The sequence below is a fragment of the Balaenoptera physalus genome, assembly GCF_965194825.1.
Source record: "Balaenoptera physalus genome assembly, contig: HAP1_SCAFFOLD_550, whole genome shotgun sequence".
NCBI classification, from domain to species: Eukaryota; Metazoa; Chordata; class Mammalia; order Artiodactyla; family Balaenopteridae; genus Balaenoptera; species Balaenoptera physalus.
Genome location: NW_028126182.1, coordinates 404,602 through 422,911, shown reverse-complemented (window position 1 = coordinate 422,911; position 18,310 = coordinate 404,602). Strand labels below are relative to the sequence as shown.

General features: G+C 47.7%; 1 protein-coding gene, 1 long non-coding RNA gene and 1 pseudogene across 3 annotated transcripts in view; 1 reads left to right on the top strand and 2 right to left on the bottom strand.

Moving 5' to 3' along the window:
* The window catches only part of LOC309653529, a 51,681-nt gene extending 38,114 nt beyond the window's left edge, over positions 1-13,567 (bottom strand). The window contains exon 1 of the long non-coding RNA XR_014259240.1: positions 13,453-13,567. This is a non-coding gene — a long non-coding RNA (uncharacterized lncRNA). The remainder of the gene's footprint in view (positions 1-13,452) is intronic.
* LOC309653527 (myosin-13-like) lies at positions 276-12,524 on the top strand (the record flags this gene model as incomplete). Its single annotated transcript, XM_082478457.1, has 9 exons — positions 276-536; positions 5,012-5,155; positions 5,241-5,397; positions 7,222-7,249; positions 8,056-8,167; positions 10,720-10,783; positions 10,875-10,973; positions 11,079-11,182; positions 12,405-12,524. The coding sequence occupies 9 exons, from the start codon at positions 276-278 to the stop codon at positions 12,522-12,524; spliced, it is 1,089 nt and encodes a 362-aa protein (XP_082334583.1).
* LOC309653532 (UBX domain-containing protein 4 pseudogene) lies at positions 1,551-3,824 on the bottom strand (annotated as a pseudogene). The gene has a single exon. The product of its transcript is annotated as a UBX domain-containing protein 4 pseudogene (transcript).
* Positions 13,568-18,310: the final 4,743 nt, after the last annotated feature.

Genomic DNA, 18,310 nt, shown 5'->3' with positions numbered 1-18,310 from the left:
ATCATGAGGCTCAAATGTGATGTGTAATTAAGGAAGTATTTTCTGAGGCCTCCTTTATTAGGCTCAGCTTGGTTTCCTCTAATTGGCTTAGACTTCCACACCTGGAGCTGGACTAAGAGATGTCCCCTCAAACTTTTTTCTTGGAGTAAAATATCTCCTTTAGCTCACCCCCACTTGCCCAATCTAGGCCCCTATACCAGGTCCTGGATTCCTCAGAACGTAGGTTAATCCCAGGAACTTTTGAATCTGGCCCCTGTCTGAATGGAAATAACAGGATGGAGCTCCCCAAAGCTCCAGACTCAGCAGCCCTGGTCTTCCCAGCCCCTGCAGTCATGAGCTCTGATGCAGAGATGGCCATTTTTGGAGAAGCAGCTCCCTACCTGTGGAAATCAGAGAAGGAGAGAATCGAGGCTCAAAATCGCCCATTTGATTCTAATAAAGCTTGCTTTGCAGTGGATGATAAGGAATTTTATGTGAAAGGTATGATCCAGAGCAAGGAAAATGACAAAGTCACAGTCGAGACCCTCGACAACCGGGTAAGTGTTGATCTCAGATGTCCTTGCTAACATGGGCATCCCCCTTTGCCTTTGGAGTAGAATAGTAGAAATTGCATGCTGGCCCATAGGAATCTGAAGATAGAACAAGACTCACATTGATCTACTCTGAGTGAAGTCACAGGTAAAAACTGCCATGGCACATACCTTTCCTCTGGCTCTTTCCTTCGAGGACTTGTGCTTTGAGAGTTTTTATGATGTTTGCTTTGGAGAAAGGGGAAGGTGGTGGTGGAAGAGTTTGGACTGTTTAAGGGAGAGATTGATACAGATTGCTGCTGGATGGGCGAATATACCAAATAGAACTCTCTAGGCTGCAGAGTGACTTACAGAGGGAGCTCCAGAGGCAATGCCTAATTTAATGCAGAGAATTACAGAGCACCATTCAATTCAATCCTTACTGGACACGCACCATGTCTAGGTCACAGTGTCTATCACTCTGCAAATATGAGCAAATCTCATTCCCGCTTCCCCAAAGTTTATCATCTAGTGTAGGAATCAAGAGTACATGGTGGGTATGGGGACTTCCCTGGTGGCACAGAGGTTAAGAATCCGCCTGCCGATGCAGGGGACACGGGGTCAATCCCCGGTCCCAGAAGATCCCACATGCCGCGGAGCAACTAAGCCCGTGTTCCACAACTACTGAGCCTGCACTCTAGAGCCCGCGAGCCACAACTACTCAGCCCGTGCACCACAACTACTGAAGCCCATGTGCCTAGAGCCTGTGCTCTGCAACAAGAGAAGCCATGACAATGAGAAGACCGTGCACTGCAACGAAGAGTAGCCCCCACTCGCCACAACTAGAGAAAAGCCCGTGTGCAGTAAGGAAGACCCAACGCAGCCAAAAATAAATAAATAAAATAATTTTTTAAAAAAAGAGTACATGGTAGGTATGAATCGCAGTTCACAAATTCAAGCATACAAGACAGATGATGATGACGATGATGATGATGATGATTGTTATTATTAAACTTAACCTCTGGTGTCAGCCTCTTTTCACAGGGAAGGAAATAAATTTTCTGGAGTTACTATTGGGGTCCCCTCCCCAGAGCCATGCCACATTTTCAGTAATACCACATGGGGTGTCACTGCCCCCCTGAAGGATTGCTAAGAAACAAGCCCCAGTTTCTTTCTTTTTTTTTTTTTGGAAAAGATTTTTTTATCCAGTGTTTAAGTAAGATTAAAAACTACAAGATTTTGCTTGCAGCTGATGAGCAAGAAGAGAAAAGTTAAACCCAAATTATCATCTGATTGGCTAGTTAAAACGCTCTGACTCAAGATCAAATTATTCAGTGACACACCAGTTACTTTGTGTGGGCTGAGGAGTTCTGGAGCAAAACAGCCCTAAACAAAACATATCATCTGAGAGCACAGGGCTAATGGGCATATGAAATACTAAACAAGAAAGCTGATAAAGGGAGGCTGTCGCAGACCTTTTGCTATTTTAGGCTTCTAGCAGTTGGTTACCATATACAAGGACCTAGCAGCCAGTTATTTTATCTCTTGACTTATCTGAGGTTAAACAACTTTAACCCACTAAGCAGGAATAAAGAGACACTTTGTAGATGAGTTGGAAAACATAAAGCAGTCCCACTTCTCCAGTAGAATTTCAGTTGAATTAAATCATAAGAGAAACAATGATTACTGCACATATTGTCCTTGTCACACTGCATCTGTTGAGTAGAATTTCCATTCCAAGTGTTGTTTTCATCTTCACCATCGTCTTGAGTCCTCAATCTGTATATCTTGCCCTCCTTTTTAAAGTCTTCCCCCCGTTTCTCCAGCACTCTTTTTCTGACTGGTTCCCTTTTTTCTGAGTTGCTAGAGGATGCAAGGTTTGAGGATTCCAATGATGCTGCTCTCACCGAGGTCTGTGCAGGAGGAGGAGTACCAAATAAGAAGTTGCTAATCAATCTCCAGATGGCAAGGAATGGGTAAAGTACTGTCCCCAAGAATGTCCAAAAGTCGCCACTGGAAGAATGTACCATGGATGTAGTTGGTCTTCCTGCTGGCAACAGTACCACTGAAGCACTTGGGGCAAGTTCCAAATCCAGTAATTTCTTTTTATAATCTTCTTTGGTAAATTCCCTCCTGGGAAACATTGTTGCTAATGAAAAATTACCGTAAGTGTTGCCAACAGTCTGTGCAGCAAACTGCCTTGCTTCTTCTAGAGGAGCATCAGAAGGGAACTGATTTGTGAAGGAAGAACCATCAGGAAGATGGAATTGAATTCTCTCAACACTGCTTCTTTCTGTTGTGGAAGAGTCTCTCTTGACTTCCATTTCTGCCTGTTTGGCCAGCAGGGCAGCAGCTTTAGCAGCTTCTACTTCTTCCTTTGTCTTTGCAAAACGAGCAGCTCTCTCGGCGTGGTCCAGTGCAATCTTCTGTTTTATACGCTCTCGAGCTGCCCTATCTTCTGCCTTTTCTCTGTTCCTTTCCTCTAACACTCTTTTTGTTAATTCTTCTTCTTGCTTTCTTTTATAATCCAACATTTCTTTTCCAGTTTTCCTCCTCTCAATTTCCTCCTTAATCTCTCTCTGTTCTTCCTCTTTCCTTTTCTCTTCTCTCTTTTCTTCAAGATTTTTGGTTAGTCTTTCCACTCTGACGGTGAGCTCCTCTGTAGGTCTCTGATTTGAACATCCACCAGGCTCTGGAGACACAGTGGCCTGGCCTGAAATTTCTCCTCCTGTTGCAGAATCTGACTTTGTATCAGAAGTGGGTGGTGTCTCACAGAGCTCTACATTTCTGGACTGACAGTTTTCAGAAGTGTTGTTCTGATCAAATGAGGTGGATGGAGTAGAGACTGAACTTTCTCACTGGCCACTATTTGCCACTGATATTTCACCTTTTAACGAGTGCATCTGCCGGACTTTGTGGATTCTGGTAACAAGTTCATCTGCAGGAACACTTCCTGCTATTACTTCCAAGGGAATTCCACTGTCTCCAATAAAGAAACTGGATGGAACACACACTACAGGATAGATCTGTGAAAACTGTAGGCAGGCTTCACTTTTGGTATCGATTTTCACAGCAACAAAACTGTTTGAAGATGCTTCTGTCACTTTCTCATCTTCCCAACTTGCAGCCATCTGTGTAGCCTGTTCATCATCACCTGCCACGAACACCACGAAGACCGCGCCGCTCCTCTTGGCCGACGCGATGGCGGCCGGAATGGCGCCCTGGAACCACAGCATCGCTGCCCTCGGGCACAGGCGCTCGCTCGGCGTGTTGCCGCCTCGGTCCCGGAGCCGGCCCCGCCCTCTCCGTCTTTGGGCCCCCGCGGACTGCCTCCAGCTCCGTACCGGCGCGCAGGCCCGTCAGCGGCTCCCAGGACGCGTGCAAATGCTCAGGCCGAGGCGCGCCCCGCGACGCATGACGCCACGGGTCGCCGTTGCCAGCGCGCCCCCGTCCTTTGTCTCGTTGGCAAGTCGGTGCGTGCGGGAGCCCGGGGGACTGCAGGCCCTGCAGTCCCGGAAGTGGAAGGAGCGCCCCAGTTTCTGAACCTTCAGGACACACAGATTTTTCCATCTTCCTTTTGCTATTTTGTATGTCCCTCTATCTCTAGTTTAGGGTGGTGGGGCAGAAGGGCTTCCTTTCCTCAAGAGATCTGGTCTATATCAACAAATCTCCTCCCTTTTATCTTTTCGGTAAAACCCTCAAAGCTCTTCTGAGGATTCGGGCTTTTGGAAAACAAACGCTAGAAAGGCTTACAGGCTCTCTCGCTTTTATGCCCTATTTTCTACCTTTCCTGAGTAATGGAGTGCCAGTTGTATGCTTAAAGGTGAGGGAAAACAGAGAGGGGAAAATTAGGTAATAGTCTCAAAATACTGTTCAGGCATGGACCATGCTTCAAGTCCAAATGTTTTAACTATTAGGGCAGCGGTGCAAGGAATTCTGGAAGCCTTGAAAAGACAGGGGAGAGCAGAAACAGGTCATGGAAGAGGTGACACTTCAGAAGAGCTTTGAAGGTTGCTAGATGTAATTTCAATGTAGATATATTCCAGACAAAGGGACCCACATGAGCAGAGGTATTGAGGTGGAGATTTACAGAATACACTGGAAGAGTTTTTTTCCAATCTTCCAAGCTTGATCTCATTTCAGCACTCATAGCAAATGGGGTAAACAGAGGCAAGCTGCTGTGGCCTTGGCCATCCTGAGTTCCACCTGGCCACCCTGAGGCTGAAGGGCTCTATAACTTTGCACACCTGTAACCCTCTTCTGGCACACAGAATGGCATGCTGACTTGGGGGCATCAGACCAGAACTGGTTATACAGTTTGACCAGTCTTAGATTTATCAAGAACAGTTATTTACGGATCATCTCTGGGCACAGAAATGATCCATAAAGTTAACCACGGTAATGGGGTAATCTCACCACAGTATCTCACCATTTTCACCCCATTGGTAGGTCACCACATCGGCTCTCCCACTCATCATGTGATTTTTCCTCTCAATATCCAGACACTCACTCCGAACAGTGACCAAGTCTTCCCCATGAACCCTCCCAAATTTGACAAGATCGAGGACATGGCCATGATGACCCACCTACACGAGCCAGGAGTGCTGTACAACCTCAAAGAGCGTTACACAGCCTGGATGATCTACGTGAGTACCCTTCAACCTCTCTTTATTCCATTTCCTTCTCTTAGTAAAGTCAAGATCCATAGGTTGAATTTTCTGATTTTCTCAGACCTACTCAGGCCTCTTCTGTGTCACCGTCAACACCTACCAGTGGCTGCCGGTGTACAACCCTGAGGTGGTGACGGCCTACAGAGGCAAAAAGCACCAGGAGGCCCCGCCCCACATCTTCTCCATCTCTGACAACGCCTATCAGTTCATGTTGACTGGTGAGTAATTTCTTTAATCCATATTTTAAAAAATATTTTTAGTGAAGTATTCAAGTCCTTTAACTGCACTGGTTCTTAGGTAATTACTCGAGCCCTTCACAGGCTTTGGTCATCCAAACGGTGCAGTGACCAAAGTGACCTCAGTAGATTCAGAGGATGTCAGGATGGAAAGCCAGGGCGCAGTATCTTCCATTACCAGTCACGGTTCTTAAGCCAGAGCTTGGGACTGAAGCCACACTAAGTACATGCTTCTCTGGGGGTGGATGTGAAGCACAAGGAGATGCACTGCCCCCACCTCCAAAGAAACCCTCAACAGGAACACACTTGGAAGAGAGACTATATTAGTAGCCACTTAGGAATGCAAAGTTGGAGAAATGGGCACAGCAACTTCCCTTCACCTGTTTTCTCAGGCTCCCTCTTTCTCCTCCTTAAATTTCCAGAATAGCAGATGAAATAGCAGAGATGTGGTAATACTGTCACCCTTGTCATGCCTAACATCACTTCGGTCTGTTCAACTTTCACTTGATTTGACTTGGTGCAGAGAGAAGAAGTAGAAGCAAGCATCTGAGATCTGAAGATGCTTAAAAGTCATCCAGGACAATGTTGCCCAAACTTCAGCCATTCCAATGTCACATTCGCAATCCTGGCCATTTCTGCATATTTAAAATCTTTCCTTATAGTGACTGAAGTTCCATGCATTTCAAAAAGGAAGAATAGGGAATTCCCTGGCGGTCCAATGGTTAAGACTCTGTGCTTCCACTGCAGGGGACACGGATTCGATACCTGGTCAGGGAACTAAGATCCCACATGCCACGTGGCGTGGCCAAAAATAAAAATAAAATAGGAACCGAACAAATCTGCCCTTTGATCTGGAGGAAAACTATTTTTTAAAAAAAGGAAGAATAATATCACTATTAGCATTAGTTTCTTAGGACTGCCGTAACCAAGTACTACACACTGGGTGGCCTAAGCAACAGAAATGCTTTGTGTCACAGCTCTGGAGCCTGGAAGTCTGAGATCAAGGTGTCAGCAGGGTTGGTTCCCTCTGAGGGCCGAGAGGGAGAATGTGGTCCAGGCCACTCTCCCAGCTTCCGGTGGTTTGCTGGCCATCCTTGCCATCCCTTGGCTTATAGACTCATCACCTTGATCTGCATTTTCATCTTCACATTGTGTTCTCATCTGTCTCCAAATTTCTCTTTTTATAAGGACACCAGTCATATTGGATTAGGGGCCCACCTACTCCAGTATGACCTCATCTTCACTAATTACATCTGCAATGACTCTATTTCCAAATAAGGTCACATTTTGAGGTACTGGGGGTTAGTTAGGGCCTCAACATATTAGTTTGTTGGGGGGAACACAATTCAACCTATAACACTCTTGTAAATGGAAAATCACGGTCACTGTCCACAAGTAGAAAGTAAAGGTGAAAGAAAAAGGCAATGACAACAAATCAGTGTCCATAAATTCTAATTAGAAGCTGTGGCTTCTTACAAGTTCTAAGTCTGAGACTTGCTTTCTTTGTTGAAAAGGGAGATAAGAAAGTGCTATTGAGGAGGTAAAGATCTGTGAACACGAATAACTTCCACACTGTGGGACTCACCGTTCACTTCCCATGCTGCCCACGTTACACATCCAGCATTTGGGAAATCTGCACAAATTGTCTCCAAGAAGATTCGACATGCCCAAATCATCACACCACTAGTTAATGGCAAAGCCAGAACTAGAACTCATGGGCTCTGTCTACCCCCAATGTTGCCTGATTTGTATATCCTGCCTGTATGTTGTTTATTTATTCTGTCCTGCTTCCTTCTGCATTTCTAGATCGAGACAACCAGTCCGTCCTCATCGCGTGAGTAACCTGTGTTGTTGCCATGATGACTTGGAAGGGGCTGTCCATTCCTTCTGCTCTCCTTTAGCTCACTTACTTTTAAAAAAAAAAATTATTTTATTGAAGTATACTTGATTTACAATGTTGTATTAATGTCTGCTGTACAGCAAAGTGATTCAGTTATACACATATATTCCTTTTCATATTCTTTTCCATTTTGTTTTATCACAAGGTATTGAATATAGTTCCCTGTGCAATGCAGTAGGACCTTGTTGGTTATGCATTCTATATCTAATAGTTTGCATCTACTCATCCCAAACTCTCAATCCATTTGTCCTCCATTCCCCCTTTCCTTGGTCCCCTTGGCAATTACAAGTCTGTTCTCTATGTCTGTGTATCTCACTTTATTTTATTTTATTTTACTTTATTATATTTTATTTATTTTTGGGTGCGTCGGGTCTTAGTTGCAGCACTCGGGATCTTTTGTTGGGGCGCGTGGGCTCTTCGCTGTGGTGTACAGGCTTCTCTCTAGTTGTGGCAGGCGGGTTTTCTCTTCTCTAGTTGTGGCACACAGGCTCCAGAGTGCGTGGGCTCTGTAGTTGTGGCACGCGGGCACCAGAGCACGTGGGCTCTGTAGTTTGTGGCACGTGGGCTCTAATTGAGGCGCGCAAGCTCAGTAGTTATGGCGTGCAGGCTCGGTTGCCCCACGGCATGTGGGATCTTAGTTCCCTGACCAGGGATTGAACCCGCGTCCCTTGCATTGCAAGGTGGGTTCTTTACCACTGGACCACCAGGGAAGTCCCTCTCACTTACTTTTAAATCAACAGTGGAGAATCCGGGGCTGGGAAGACAGTGAACACCAAGCGTGTGATACAGTACTTTGCAGCAATTGCGGTCACTGGGGAGAAGAGGAAGGCGCAGCGGCCGGGCAAGATGCAGGTGAGCAGCTTCCTGCACCTGGAAGGCTTGCTGGAATGAGTATAACTGAAAGCCCAGGTGAGCCCCAAGTGTCCGCAGGGCTTTGTGCTCAGCAGAGATGCACAGCACGAGGTCCTGCCCCAGGGGGTGTTTACGGGGCAAGGCAGGAAATGGCTTCACCTTGTGGACTCGGGCTCTAGCACCAGCTCCATCAGCAACAGCCGAGTGACCTTGAACAACTCCACATCCTCCTTTGGCGAAGGAATGGTTTAGGCCAGTGGTTCTCAAACTGGAGTGCACGTCAGAATCACCAGGAGGGTTTGTTAACAACGGATTGCTGGTCCCCAGGCCCAGAATTTCTGACTGAAATTCCTGTCTCACATTCAAAATCCTGGCATGTTGCATTTCTGTCATGTTCCCATTGTTCATGCCCTGTCCAGGGATCACACTTTGAGAACCACTGGGCTGGACAGTAGTTTCCAAACAGCTCTGAAGTCAGAAAGGCAAGCAATCATGTGGGGAAGGGGGAAAGGTGAAAACTCTGCTTTCTATAAGTGGATTTATACGTAATAATTCTCACAAAATATTTTATGCAACTTAAACATTGTTTTGAGAACCACTGTTTCTGTCATGTGGGTCACTTTCATTGCTCACAGTCTGTTTCTACTTCTGAACCCGAATATCTGTACAAATGGGTCCTGGTGCATGCAGGAACAGAGGTCTATATTTTACAAATCCATAATTTATAATAAAATGTTATCAGAGAAGAAAGGCCATCTGGGAGATTGAGAGGTAGCGGGTAGGGCTCCAACCTGGAACCTGGTGTGGCCAGAAGCCACTTTGATGCTGTGCTAAGACTCCTTCTACGATGGGACCTTGAAGCCTCCTTGGGTGGGGTGGGGATGGGCCTGTGGGTACTCAGCACAACTGTACCTGCCACCAGCCTGAGCTGGGCGACATCTCTCCCTGGGACCTTCCCAGAGCATCCACACTTTTGAGTCACTGGGAAGTTACTTTGGAAGACGTCCAAAGTCCTCTCTTTTCCTCTTCTCACATATTATTAGGGAACCCTGGAAGACCAGATCATCCAGGCCAACCCCCTCCTGGAGGCCTTTGGAAATGCCGAGACCGTGAGGAATGACAACTCCTTGAGATTCATTAAGACTCAGTCCAATTGTCAATGACCCCCAGAAAGAAAACCCTCTCCTCCAATGCTGAATATGAAAATTGGCCACATAAACTAGGATATACCTGGCCTTAGTCTACCCCCAAGCGCTTCAGATCAAGCTGCCCAACCGGGATATTCTGATAACCCTTCAAAGAACATTTTGTCTTATTCCCAGCCGAAGGAAGATTTAGCTGTCCTTCCCTAACTAATCAGCATCACCTCAGAGCCTCCTGAAGTCACAAGGATTCAAGATTCAAATTCCACAAGTACAAAATGACTTCTCTGTGCTAAAATTGGTCTCTTCAGGTGGAAGCATTTTAAAATACATAAGTCCATTGAACAGTATCCACTGACTTATTAGCCATGAAAACCTTAGTGTGACGTTAGTTAGCAGATCTGACCTTCTCCAAGTCAGGAGGTGCTGGGAGGAGGGAAAACCTGTTGGAGGCAGCAGAGCTCAAAAATTGGGAAGAAGTTGAAACTGAAGATACTGAAGGATATGTCCCATCCTTCAATGTTTCACTTAGGATTAGCTCAACCAAAGAGGCATTTACTTCTGACACTGGCAAATAAACAAGTATCCAGTATCCTATCTAATTTCACTGGCCAGTAGAGCAAGTACCCAGAGGCACTTGCATTCAGCAGCTAGAACTCCTGAAGAGTGAACACATAATTCACATAAACCTACACTGGTCCTTCATTAACTCTTCTTAGGCTTCATTCAGAGAATACTGAGAATACTACTGAGGATGTACTACATTCCAGGGTCTGTGGGTGAACAAGCAAGGCAATATTTTTGCCCTCCAATTGGCTCACAGAGTGGTAGCGACCAATTAAGCAGATGATGTAAGAAGGGAGTATACACACACACATATATACTATATATAATTTCACCCCTCACTCCCCAAGATTGGGGGAACCCAAGTGCTGGGTGGGTCTTTGGGGAGCCAGGAGGCCTGACCTGGGAGCTAGGTTTGCATGTAGTAAGTAGTAAGGAAAACTGAGGCAAGAAATCTCAGAAGTAACATCCAGAGGCAAAAAAGAAGTCAGGTAGTCCAACCAGGTTATCAGTTCAAAGGTGTTACAAAGAGTTTGAGCAGGATAAAGACCAAGGAGACAGTCAGATGTGAGGTGGTCCCAAACAGAGACTTGAGAGGGAGCCTGCAGGCATCCCCAGAGCTGTGGGAACAGGGCCAGGTGCTTTGGGCAGAGCTACCTGAGTCTTGGCTGAGCCAGCGTGGGGACCAGATGCCAAGCAAACAGAGAGGAGGAAGGTCCTCATGCTTCTGGCATCACCTCCTCCGTGAGCCTACACAGCCCACCCATCCTCAGTAGTACCTAACAGAAGCTGGCTACAGTACCATAGAAAGAAAATAACTGTGTTTTTCAATCTGTCTTTGGACAGGGGACGTTCATTCGCATTCACTTTGGAGCCACAGGAAAGCTGGTGTCAGCGGACATTGAAACCTGTGAGTCCAAACACTCTATCTGGCACCTTGGCTTTGGCCACAGAGGCATCTCCTGGGGACCCTAAAATCACATCGTTTTTTGTTATCTTAGATCTCTTAGAAAAATCCAGGGTGGCATTTCAGTTATCCCGTGAGAGAGGCTATCATATTTTTTACCAAATCATGTCAAACAAGAAGCCGGAACTTATGGGTAAGTTCCTTGGTTATCATTCTCATCTTCCAAATCGATCACATTGGAAAAAAAACTCAGAGTCAGTTGTGCATAAGATGCTAAAGGGATCCTTCTGCTTCACAGACCTGCTTCTCATTTCAACCAACCCCTTTGACTTCCCCTTTGTGAGCCAAGGAGAGGTCACCGTGGCCAGTATTGATGACAGTGAGGAATTGTTGGCCACTGATGTAAGTATTTTGTGTGTTTATTTACTTAAGTAAGGAATTTTTGAATTTATGAACTGAGAGGTACCCATGATCTCAGGAGGAAGCTGGGATGCAGGGATGCTCAGTGATTAGACCCAAGAGCTCAGAGAATTAGTACAGATCACACCCCTCCCCCACTTGTTTCCATTTCAGAAGATTCCAGGAAATGGGAATACAGAAAGTTCTCCAAATAAGGCCTTCAGTTCCATTCTCCAGCTTTTTAGAGTAAATGTTTGCATGGATAAGGTCTTTAAAGTTTTTGTTGGAAGTTTCCAGGGTACAAAACCATCTACATGGTTCTTTTAAGAAAATCTAGAAAATACAGAATAGTCTAAAGCAGGAGAAAACAGTCCCGCTCTGCAGCAGCTGTTCCATTCCTCTGGCTACCTGCCACCTGGGGCTCACAGTAGGCACCCACCTCCTCAACACACCAGTCAGGCCTCTGGCCTTTAGCTTTGGGGAGTATCTCCAGGGTCAATAACCATAAAATTAACTGAGTGCATTGAGCACTCACGCATGCTAGGAACTGAGAAAAGAGCTTTGCCTCAACAAAACCTCTGGGATCAGCACCACTGCTACCCCCGTTTCATAAAGGTAGAAGCTGAGTCTTAGGAAAAAAACACACGATTTGCACGAAGACAGTTTGTAAACGACGGTCTGAACCCAGAACTGCCCAACCCCAGAACTTACATTTTTAACCCTAACCCTAAGACCCTGACCCTGACCCTGACCCTGGCCCTGGCCCTGGCCCTAACCCTAACCCTAACCTCATAGTGTTGCTGACCCTTCCATTGATATAATTGTATGTAATTGAACTTATTCAATAAATCTATTAAACACCTGCCCTCTGCCCAACACCCTCCCAGGTGTTGGAAATGCAATGAAAATACTCCATAAGATGCGCACCTGGTGGGCACATTGTTAACAAAAGACTTTTACATTTTCACCAGTAGTTTCTCCTTAAGGTCATCACTTGCCAATTAATGACCATGCTGTTTAGGAAGCTCATTAAAAACCCAGGAGTCACAGTTCCCGGCAGGCTCTCCCGTTCTCCCTCGGCCACTCTTCCACCCTCTCTAGGTTTCAGTTTCCAGGAACTCGAGCCTATTGAGAGAGTGAGGAAATAGCTAATCTGGTTTTTGGATGATAGACCATAAACCAGATTTAAAGAAAAATATGTCATTGCTGGTTTTCATTCAAACAGACAGGTATAATGAAGGAAGGAACCCCTCTGGCCCTCCAGGGGTTGCCTGGGAACCTAGTCTACGAAATACTTATACATCAAGAGATGGCTCTGAGCTGGAATTCTACAAAAGAAGAGTAGAGCAACCCAGTACAGCTTTATACCCCCTCAGCCGCAGGAGGAGAATGGCTGCAGGCTACTGAAAGCCAGCAGCATTGACAAATGAACTCCCCCCAGCCTTTGCCAAACTACACTGGTACCTCTGAGTTCTCTGTTTCCTTCTCTATTCTGACTCTTTTCTCAATAAATCCACATTTCTTAATATAGTGTCACAGTGGAAGCAAAACAGACCAATTTTCAGACCTCAATTTATAAAGCAAAGGTTCTAGGGGTTTGTTTTTAAATTAAAGGACCACATAAATTGAAAATTTTACAGGTTCTAATTCTTCAGTTCCAAGACACCAAACACACTGCATGCGGTCCCCATGGAAAGGCCCCTCTCAGCAGAAGCGCCACCGATTCCACAATGAAAGGGCAGCAAGGTGCCCTTCTCCCTTCTCTGCTGCCTGAATGGCCCCCATGTTTTTCAATCCATGCCCCCTGGCAAGTTTCTAAGGTGCAATTCTGAGACCCTTCCCTTTCCCATCCCAGCAGGTGGCCAAGGGCCGGCCCGGGCTGGAGACATGCAGGAAGCAGAGCTGGGCCAGCTGGCCAGAGTAGGGTTTGGGGGTTCTCAGCAGGAGAAATCACCATGCAGGATAAATCCCTTGGCCTTGCCATAAGCCAAGGGCAAGTCTCTCAGGGCTACGGGCCCTCTCAGGTTCTCCTTGCAGATACCTCGCGTGGGGCACTTGGCTACTTGGGAAAACCGCGCGGGAGCGAGCTTTACACCAGCAGATGTTTTGTAAAATTGAACGGGGTAGGCTCGGGCCTGTCCTCAAAGCCTCTACTCAAAGGCGAGCCCTTCCTGCAGCCGCCAGGTTAGGGGGCTCCGCGACTGTGCCGAACAGCTCTGGTGTGAGTTGTGGTTCCCTCCTCCACCCACCCCCACGAGCCCCCGTCCCCTTACCTGCGGCCTGCGGCCCTCCGCTCCGCGCTCGGATGCCGCTGGGGTGCCAGGGACCCACGGGAGGGGTCGTTCCCGGCCGCCGCGCGCTGGCTCCCCGGACCCGCGCCGGGTCGCCGGGGGCCGACGGCGAGGAACCCCAGGACGCCCCGCGCCAGGTGCGCTCCGGCCAGGACGCCCACTTCCGGGAGAGGCGCGCAGACCGCCGGCGCGCTCAGGTGAGCCGCAGCCAATGCCGAGCGAGACCCGCCCCGCCGGCGCCGCGTCCGCGCGGCACAGCATGGTCTCGACACTCCGGGCACGGGCGCCTGGGGCCGGGCGTCCCCCCTCCTGCGAGCGCGAGGCAGGAAGCGGCGCCCCTGCGAGGCCGCTAGCGATGCCCCGGCGCGCGGGCCCCTGCGGCGCGGAGACCGCTCCAGGCTGGTCTCAGCGAGGCCAAGGCCGCCAGGACGATCGCTTGCCGGGACCCGGCTCGGGCGGCGGAGCTGCAGGCCCCCGCAAACAACCCAGTTTTTTAAATGGAAAAAGGACTTGAAAAGACCCTTCTCCAGATAAGACATACAAATGGTCAACAAACACCTGAAAAGATGTTAAACATCGTTAGTCACGATGGAAATGCACATTAATAACCACAGCGCCATACCCCTCCACAAACACTAGAAGGCCTATAATCAAGAGAATTAAAAATAACAAATTTTGGCAAAAATGTAGAGACATTGATACAGAGTTTCCCATGGAGAAAATGAATCGGTCCAGGAGATGGATGGTGAGAATATTTGTACAACAATGTGAATGTAGTTAATGCCACAGAACTGTATACTCAAAATGGTTTAAATGTTAAATGTTAGTTTTAATCACAATGAAAAAAATGAATGAAGCACTGATGATACGTGTTAGAACACGGATGAACACTGAAAACATTCTAAGTCAAAGAGCTCATGCAGAAAAGGTCACCCAGATCATACTTAGCTCGTGTGTTTTAAATCCATAAAGGTTTTGAAAATGAGGGAAAGTCTCAATAATGGTTTCAGAAATAGAAAACTGGATCAGAATGGGAAAAGACATTTCCATAGAGTTGCGGAGATGGTGAATGTTGAAGTGGGCCTGTGGATAGGATTATAAGGTGGAACCATAAAATTTCGTCTTTGGGTCTTTATGTGCTGGTTCCCTGGGAGTGGACCCCAGTATTGCATAAAACACACTGGAGTAGTTTATGTGAGGTGGTGTGTTTTGTACTGCTACCTATAGTTTTTTTTATAAACTTGAAATTACTGGGGAGTACATTACTTTTCAAAAGAACCGGGTCAAAACCATGCCCAAAAAAAGCAGAGAAGACATCAAACTTCATAATAGAGGCCAAGCCTTAACCAGATGCGGTTCACCTAAAGTGGTGACGCTCATCATTCTTGTAGGGTCCACACGTTATTAACAGGCACCATGGGAAGGTTATATTAGGAGCCACTGTGTCTTGCGTGCTGTGGATGACCTGGCTGTAGTAGAAACAGTGGGATTTCTGAATTCTAGTTTCCCACATCAAACCACCAAAAACCCTGTTAGAACTAATAAACGAATTCAGTAAAGCTGCAGCGTAAAAAATCAGTACACAAAAATCACTTCTCTTTCTTTTTTTTTTAATAAATTTTTTAAAAAATATTTATTTCTTTATTTATCTTTGGCTGCATTGGGTCTTTGTTGCTGTGCACGGACTTTCTCTAGCTGCGGCAAGCAGGGGCTACTCTTCGTTGCGGTGCACGGGCTTCTCATTGCGGTGGCTTCTCTTGTTGTGGAGCACGGGCTGTAAGACAGCAGGCTTCAGTAGTTGTGGCACACAACCTCAGCAGTTGTCACTCGCGGGCTCCAGAGCACAGGCTCAGTAGTTGTGGCGCACGGGCTTAGTTGTTCCGAAGCATGTGGGATCTTCCCAGGCCAGGGCTCGAACCCGTGTTCCCTGTATTGGCAGGCAGATTCTTAACCACTGAGCCACAAAGGAAGCCCTAAAAATCACTTGTCTTTCTATACACTAATAATGTGCCATCAGAAAGAGAAATGAAGAAAACAATCCCATTTACAATTACATCTAAAAAATACCTAGGAATAAATTGAACCAAGGATGTGAAAGCACACTGAAAACTGTAAAACACTGATAAAATAAACTGAATAGACACAAATGAATGGAAAGCTATCCCATGTTCATGGATGCAAAGAACACTGTTAAAATGTCCATTCTACCAAAAGCAATGTTCAAATGCAAAGCAAGCCTGGTCAGAACTCCAATGGCATTCTTCACAGAAATATAGCAATCGTTCCTATCATTTGTGTGGAAACACAAAGGCCCCTGAATAGCCAAAGGGAGTCTGAGAAAGGAGAACAGGTTGGAGGCATCTCCCTCCCTGACTTCACACTACATTACGAAGCTACAGTGTTTTGTGCAATTGGCACAAAAACAGGCACGCAGACCAGAGGAACAGGACAGAGACCCAAGAAATAAACCTACGGTTATGCGGTAAGTTAATTCACAAGAAAAGAGCCAAGAACATACACTGGGGAAACAACAGTCCCCTCAATAAATGGTGCTGGCAAAACTGGACACCACACACCAAAGAACACTGCAGTCTGTCTACACCACACAAAAACTGGCTAAAAACCCAGTGTTCCACATGAAGCCCTTCCTCTCCTGGGTCCTCTGAGGACAGACACCCTCAGCACTCAACTAGACACAAGAAGCTTCTCCCCCACTTTTCCTCACCTTTTCCTTTAGCAGCGTCACCTCCCAGCAGGTCCAGAGGACACCTGGCTCCTGTCAGCGTGAACTGGACCCCACAGTGTCCCAAAGCCCCAGTGAGTCCTGAGGAAACACGGCTTCTGCTACATCCATTCTGCTGTGGAAATTCAAATTGAAATAGAGCCAAATGAACCCATGAATTCTCCAAAATAGTTAAGGAGCAATTAACTAGAAACCGTAAGAAATGAAATGATCATAGACACAGACTTTACTTATTCTTTTTTAATATTTATTTATTTAGCTTCGCTGGGTCTTAGCTGTGTCACACGGGACCTTTTTTTTTTAAGTTGCAGCATGCGAACTCTTAGTTGAGGCACGTGGGATCTAGTTCCCTGACCAGGGATGGATCCCAGGCCCCCTACACTGGGAGCACAGAGCCTTAGCCACAGGACAACCAGGGAAGTCCCTAGACACCAACTTTAAAACTTATTCCAAATTCACACAAATTTATTCACAGACATTTCAAATGCAAGGCTATGAAAATTACAGAGAAACATAGAAGAAAATCTACATGACCTTGGGTTTCGTCTATAGATCACGAGCTTTGAGTTTTAACATACAAGGCCAATCACAAAAGAAAAAAATATGGTGGACTTTATAAAATTAAAGATTTCTACTCTCAAAGACCTTATTCACAAAGTCAAAATGAGGCAGGAGAGGGTCCTCGGGAAGATGGCGGAAGAGTAAGACGCGGAGATCACCTTCCTTCCCACAGATACAGTAGAAATACATCTACACGTGGAACTGCTCCTACAGAACACCCACTGAACACTGGCAGAAAACGTCCGACCTCCAAAAAGGAAAGAAACTCCCCCCGTACTTGGGTAGGGCAAAAGAAAAAAGAAATAACAGAGACAAAAGAATAGGGACGGCACCTGCACTAGTGGGAGGGAGCCGTGAAGGAGGAAAGGTTTCCACGCACTAGGAAGCCCCTTTGCGGGCGGAGACTGCGGGTGGCAGAGGGGGGAAGCTTCGGAGCCACGGAGGAGAGCGCAGCCACAGGGGTGCGGAGGGCAAAGCGGAGAGGTTCCCGCACGGAGGCTCGGCGCCGAGCAGCACTCTCCAGCCCGAGAGGCTTGTCTGCTCACCCGCCGGGGCGGGCGGGGCTGGGAGCTGAGGCTCGGGCTTCGGTCGGATCGCAGGGAGAGGACTGGGGTTGGCGGCGTGAACACAGCCTGAAGGCGTTAGTGCACCACAGCTAGCCAAGAGGGAGTCCGGGAAAAAGTCTGCAGCTGCCGAAGAGGCAAGAGACTTTTTCTTCCCTCTTTGTTTCCTGGTGCGCGAGGAGAGGGGATTCAGAGCGCTGCCTAAACGAACTTCAGAGACGGGCGCGAGCCGCAGCTACCAGCGCGGATCCCACAGCAACAGGGGCGCAGAGGGAAAAACGGAGAGATTCCCGCACAGAGGCTCGGCGCCGAGCAGCACTCTCCAGCCCGAGAGGCTTGTCTGCTCCCCTGGTGGGGCGGGCGGGGCTGGGAGCTGAGGCTCCGCTTCGGTCGGATCGCAGGGAGAGGACTGAGGCTGGCAGCGTGAACACAGCCTGAAGGGATTAGCGCACAACAGCGGGCTGGGAGGGAGACCGGGAAAAAGTCTGCAGCTGCCGAAGAGGCAAGAGACTTTTTCTTGCCTCTTTGTTTCGCGGCACGCAAGGAGAGGGGATTCAGAGCGCCGCCTAAACGAACTCCAGAGAAGGGCGCGAGCCGCGGCGATCACCGCAGACCCCACAGCAACAGGGGCACAGAGGAAAAAAACGGAGAGACTACCGCACAGAGGCTCGGCGCGGAGCAGCACTCACCAGCCCGAGAGGCTTGTCTGCTCCCCTGGCGGGGCGGGCGGGGCTGGGAGCTGAGGCTCGGGTTTCGGTTTCGGTTGAATCGCAGGGAGAGGACTGGGGCTGGCGGCGTGAACACAGCCTGAAGGGGTTAGCGCACCACAGCTGGCTGGTAGGGAGTCCGGGAAAAAGTCTGCAGCTGCCGAAGAGGCAAGAGACTTTTTCTTGCCTCTTTGTTTCGCGGCGCGCAAGGAGAGGGGATTCAGAGTGCCGCCTAAACGAACTCCAGAGAAAGGCGTGAGCCGCGG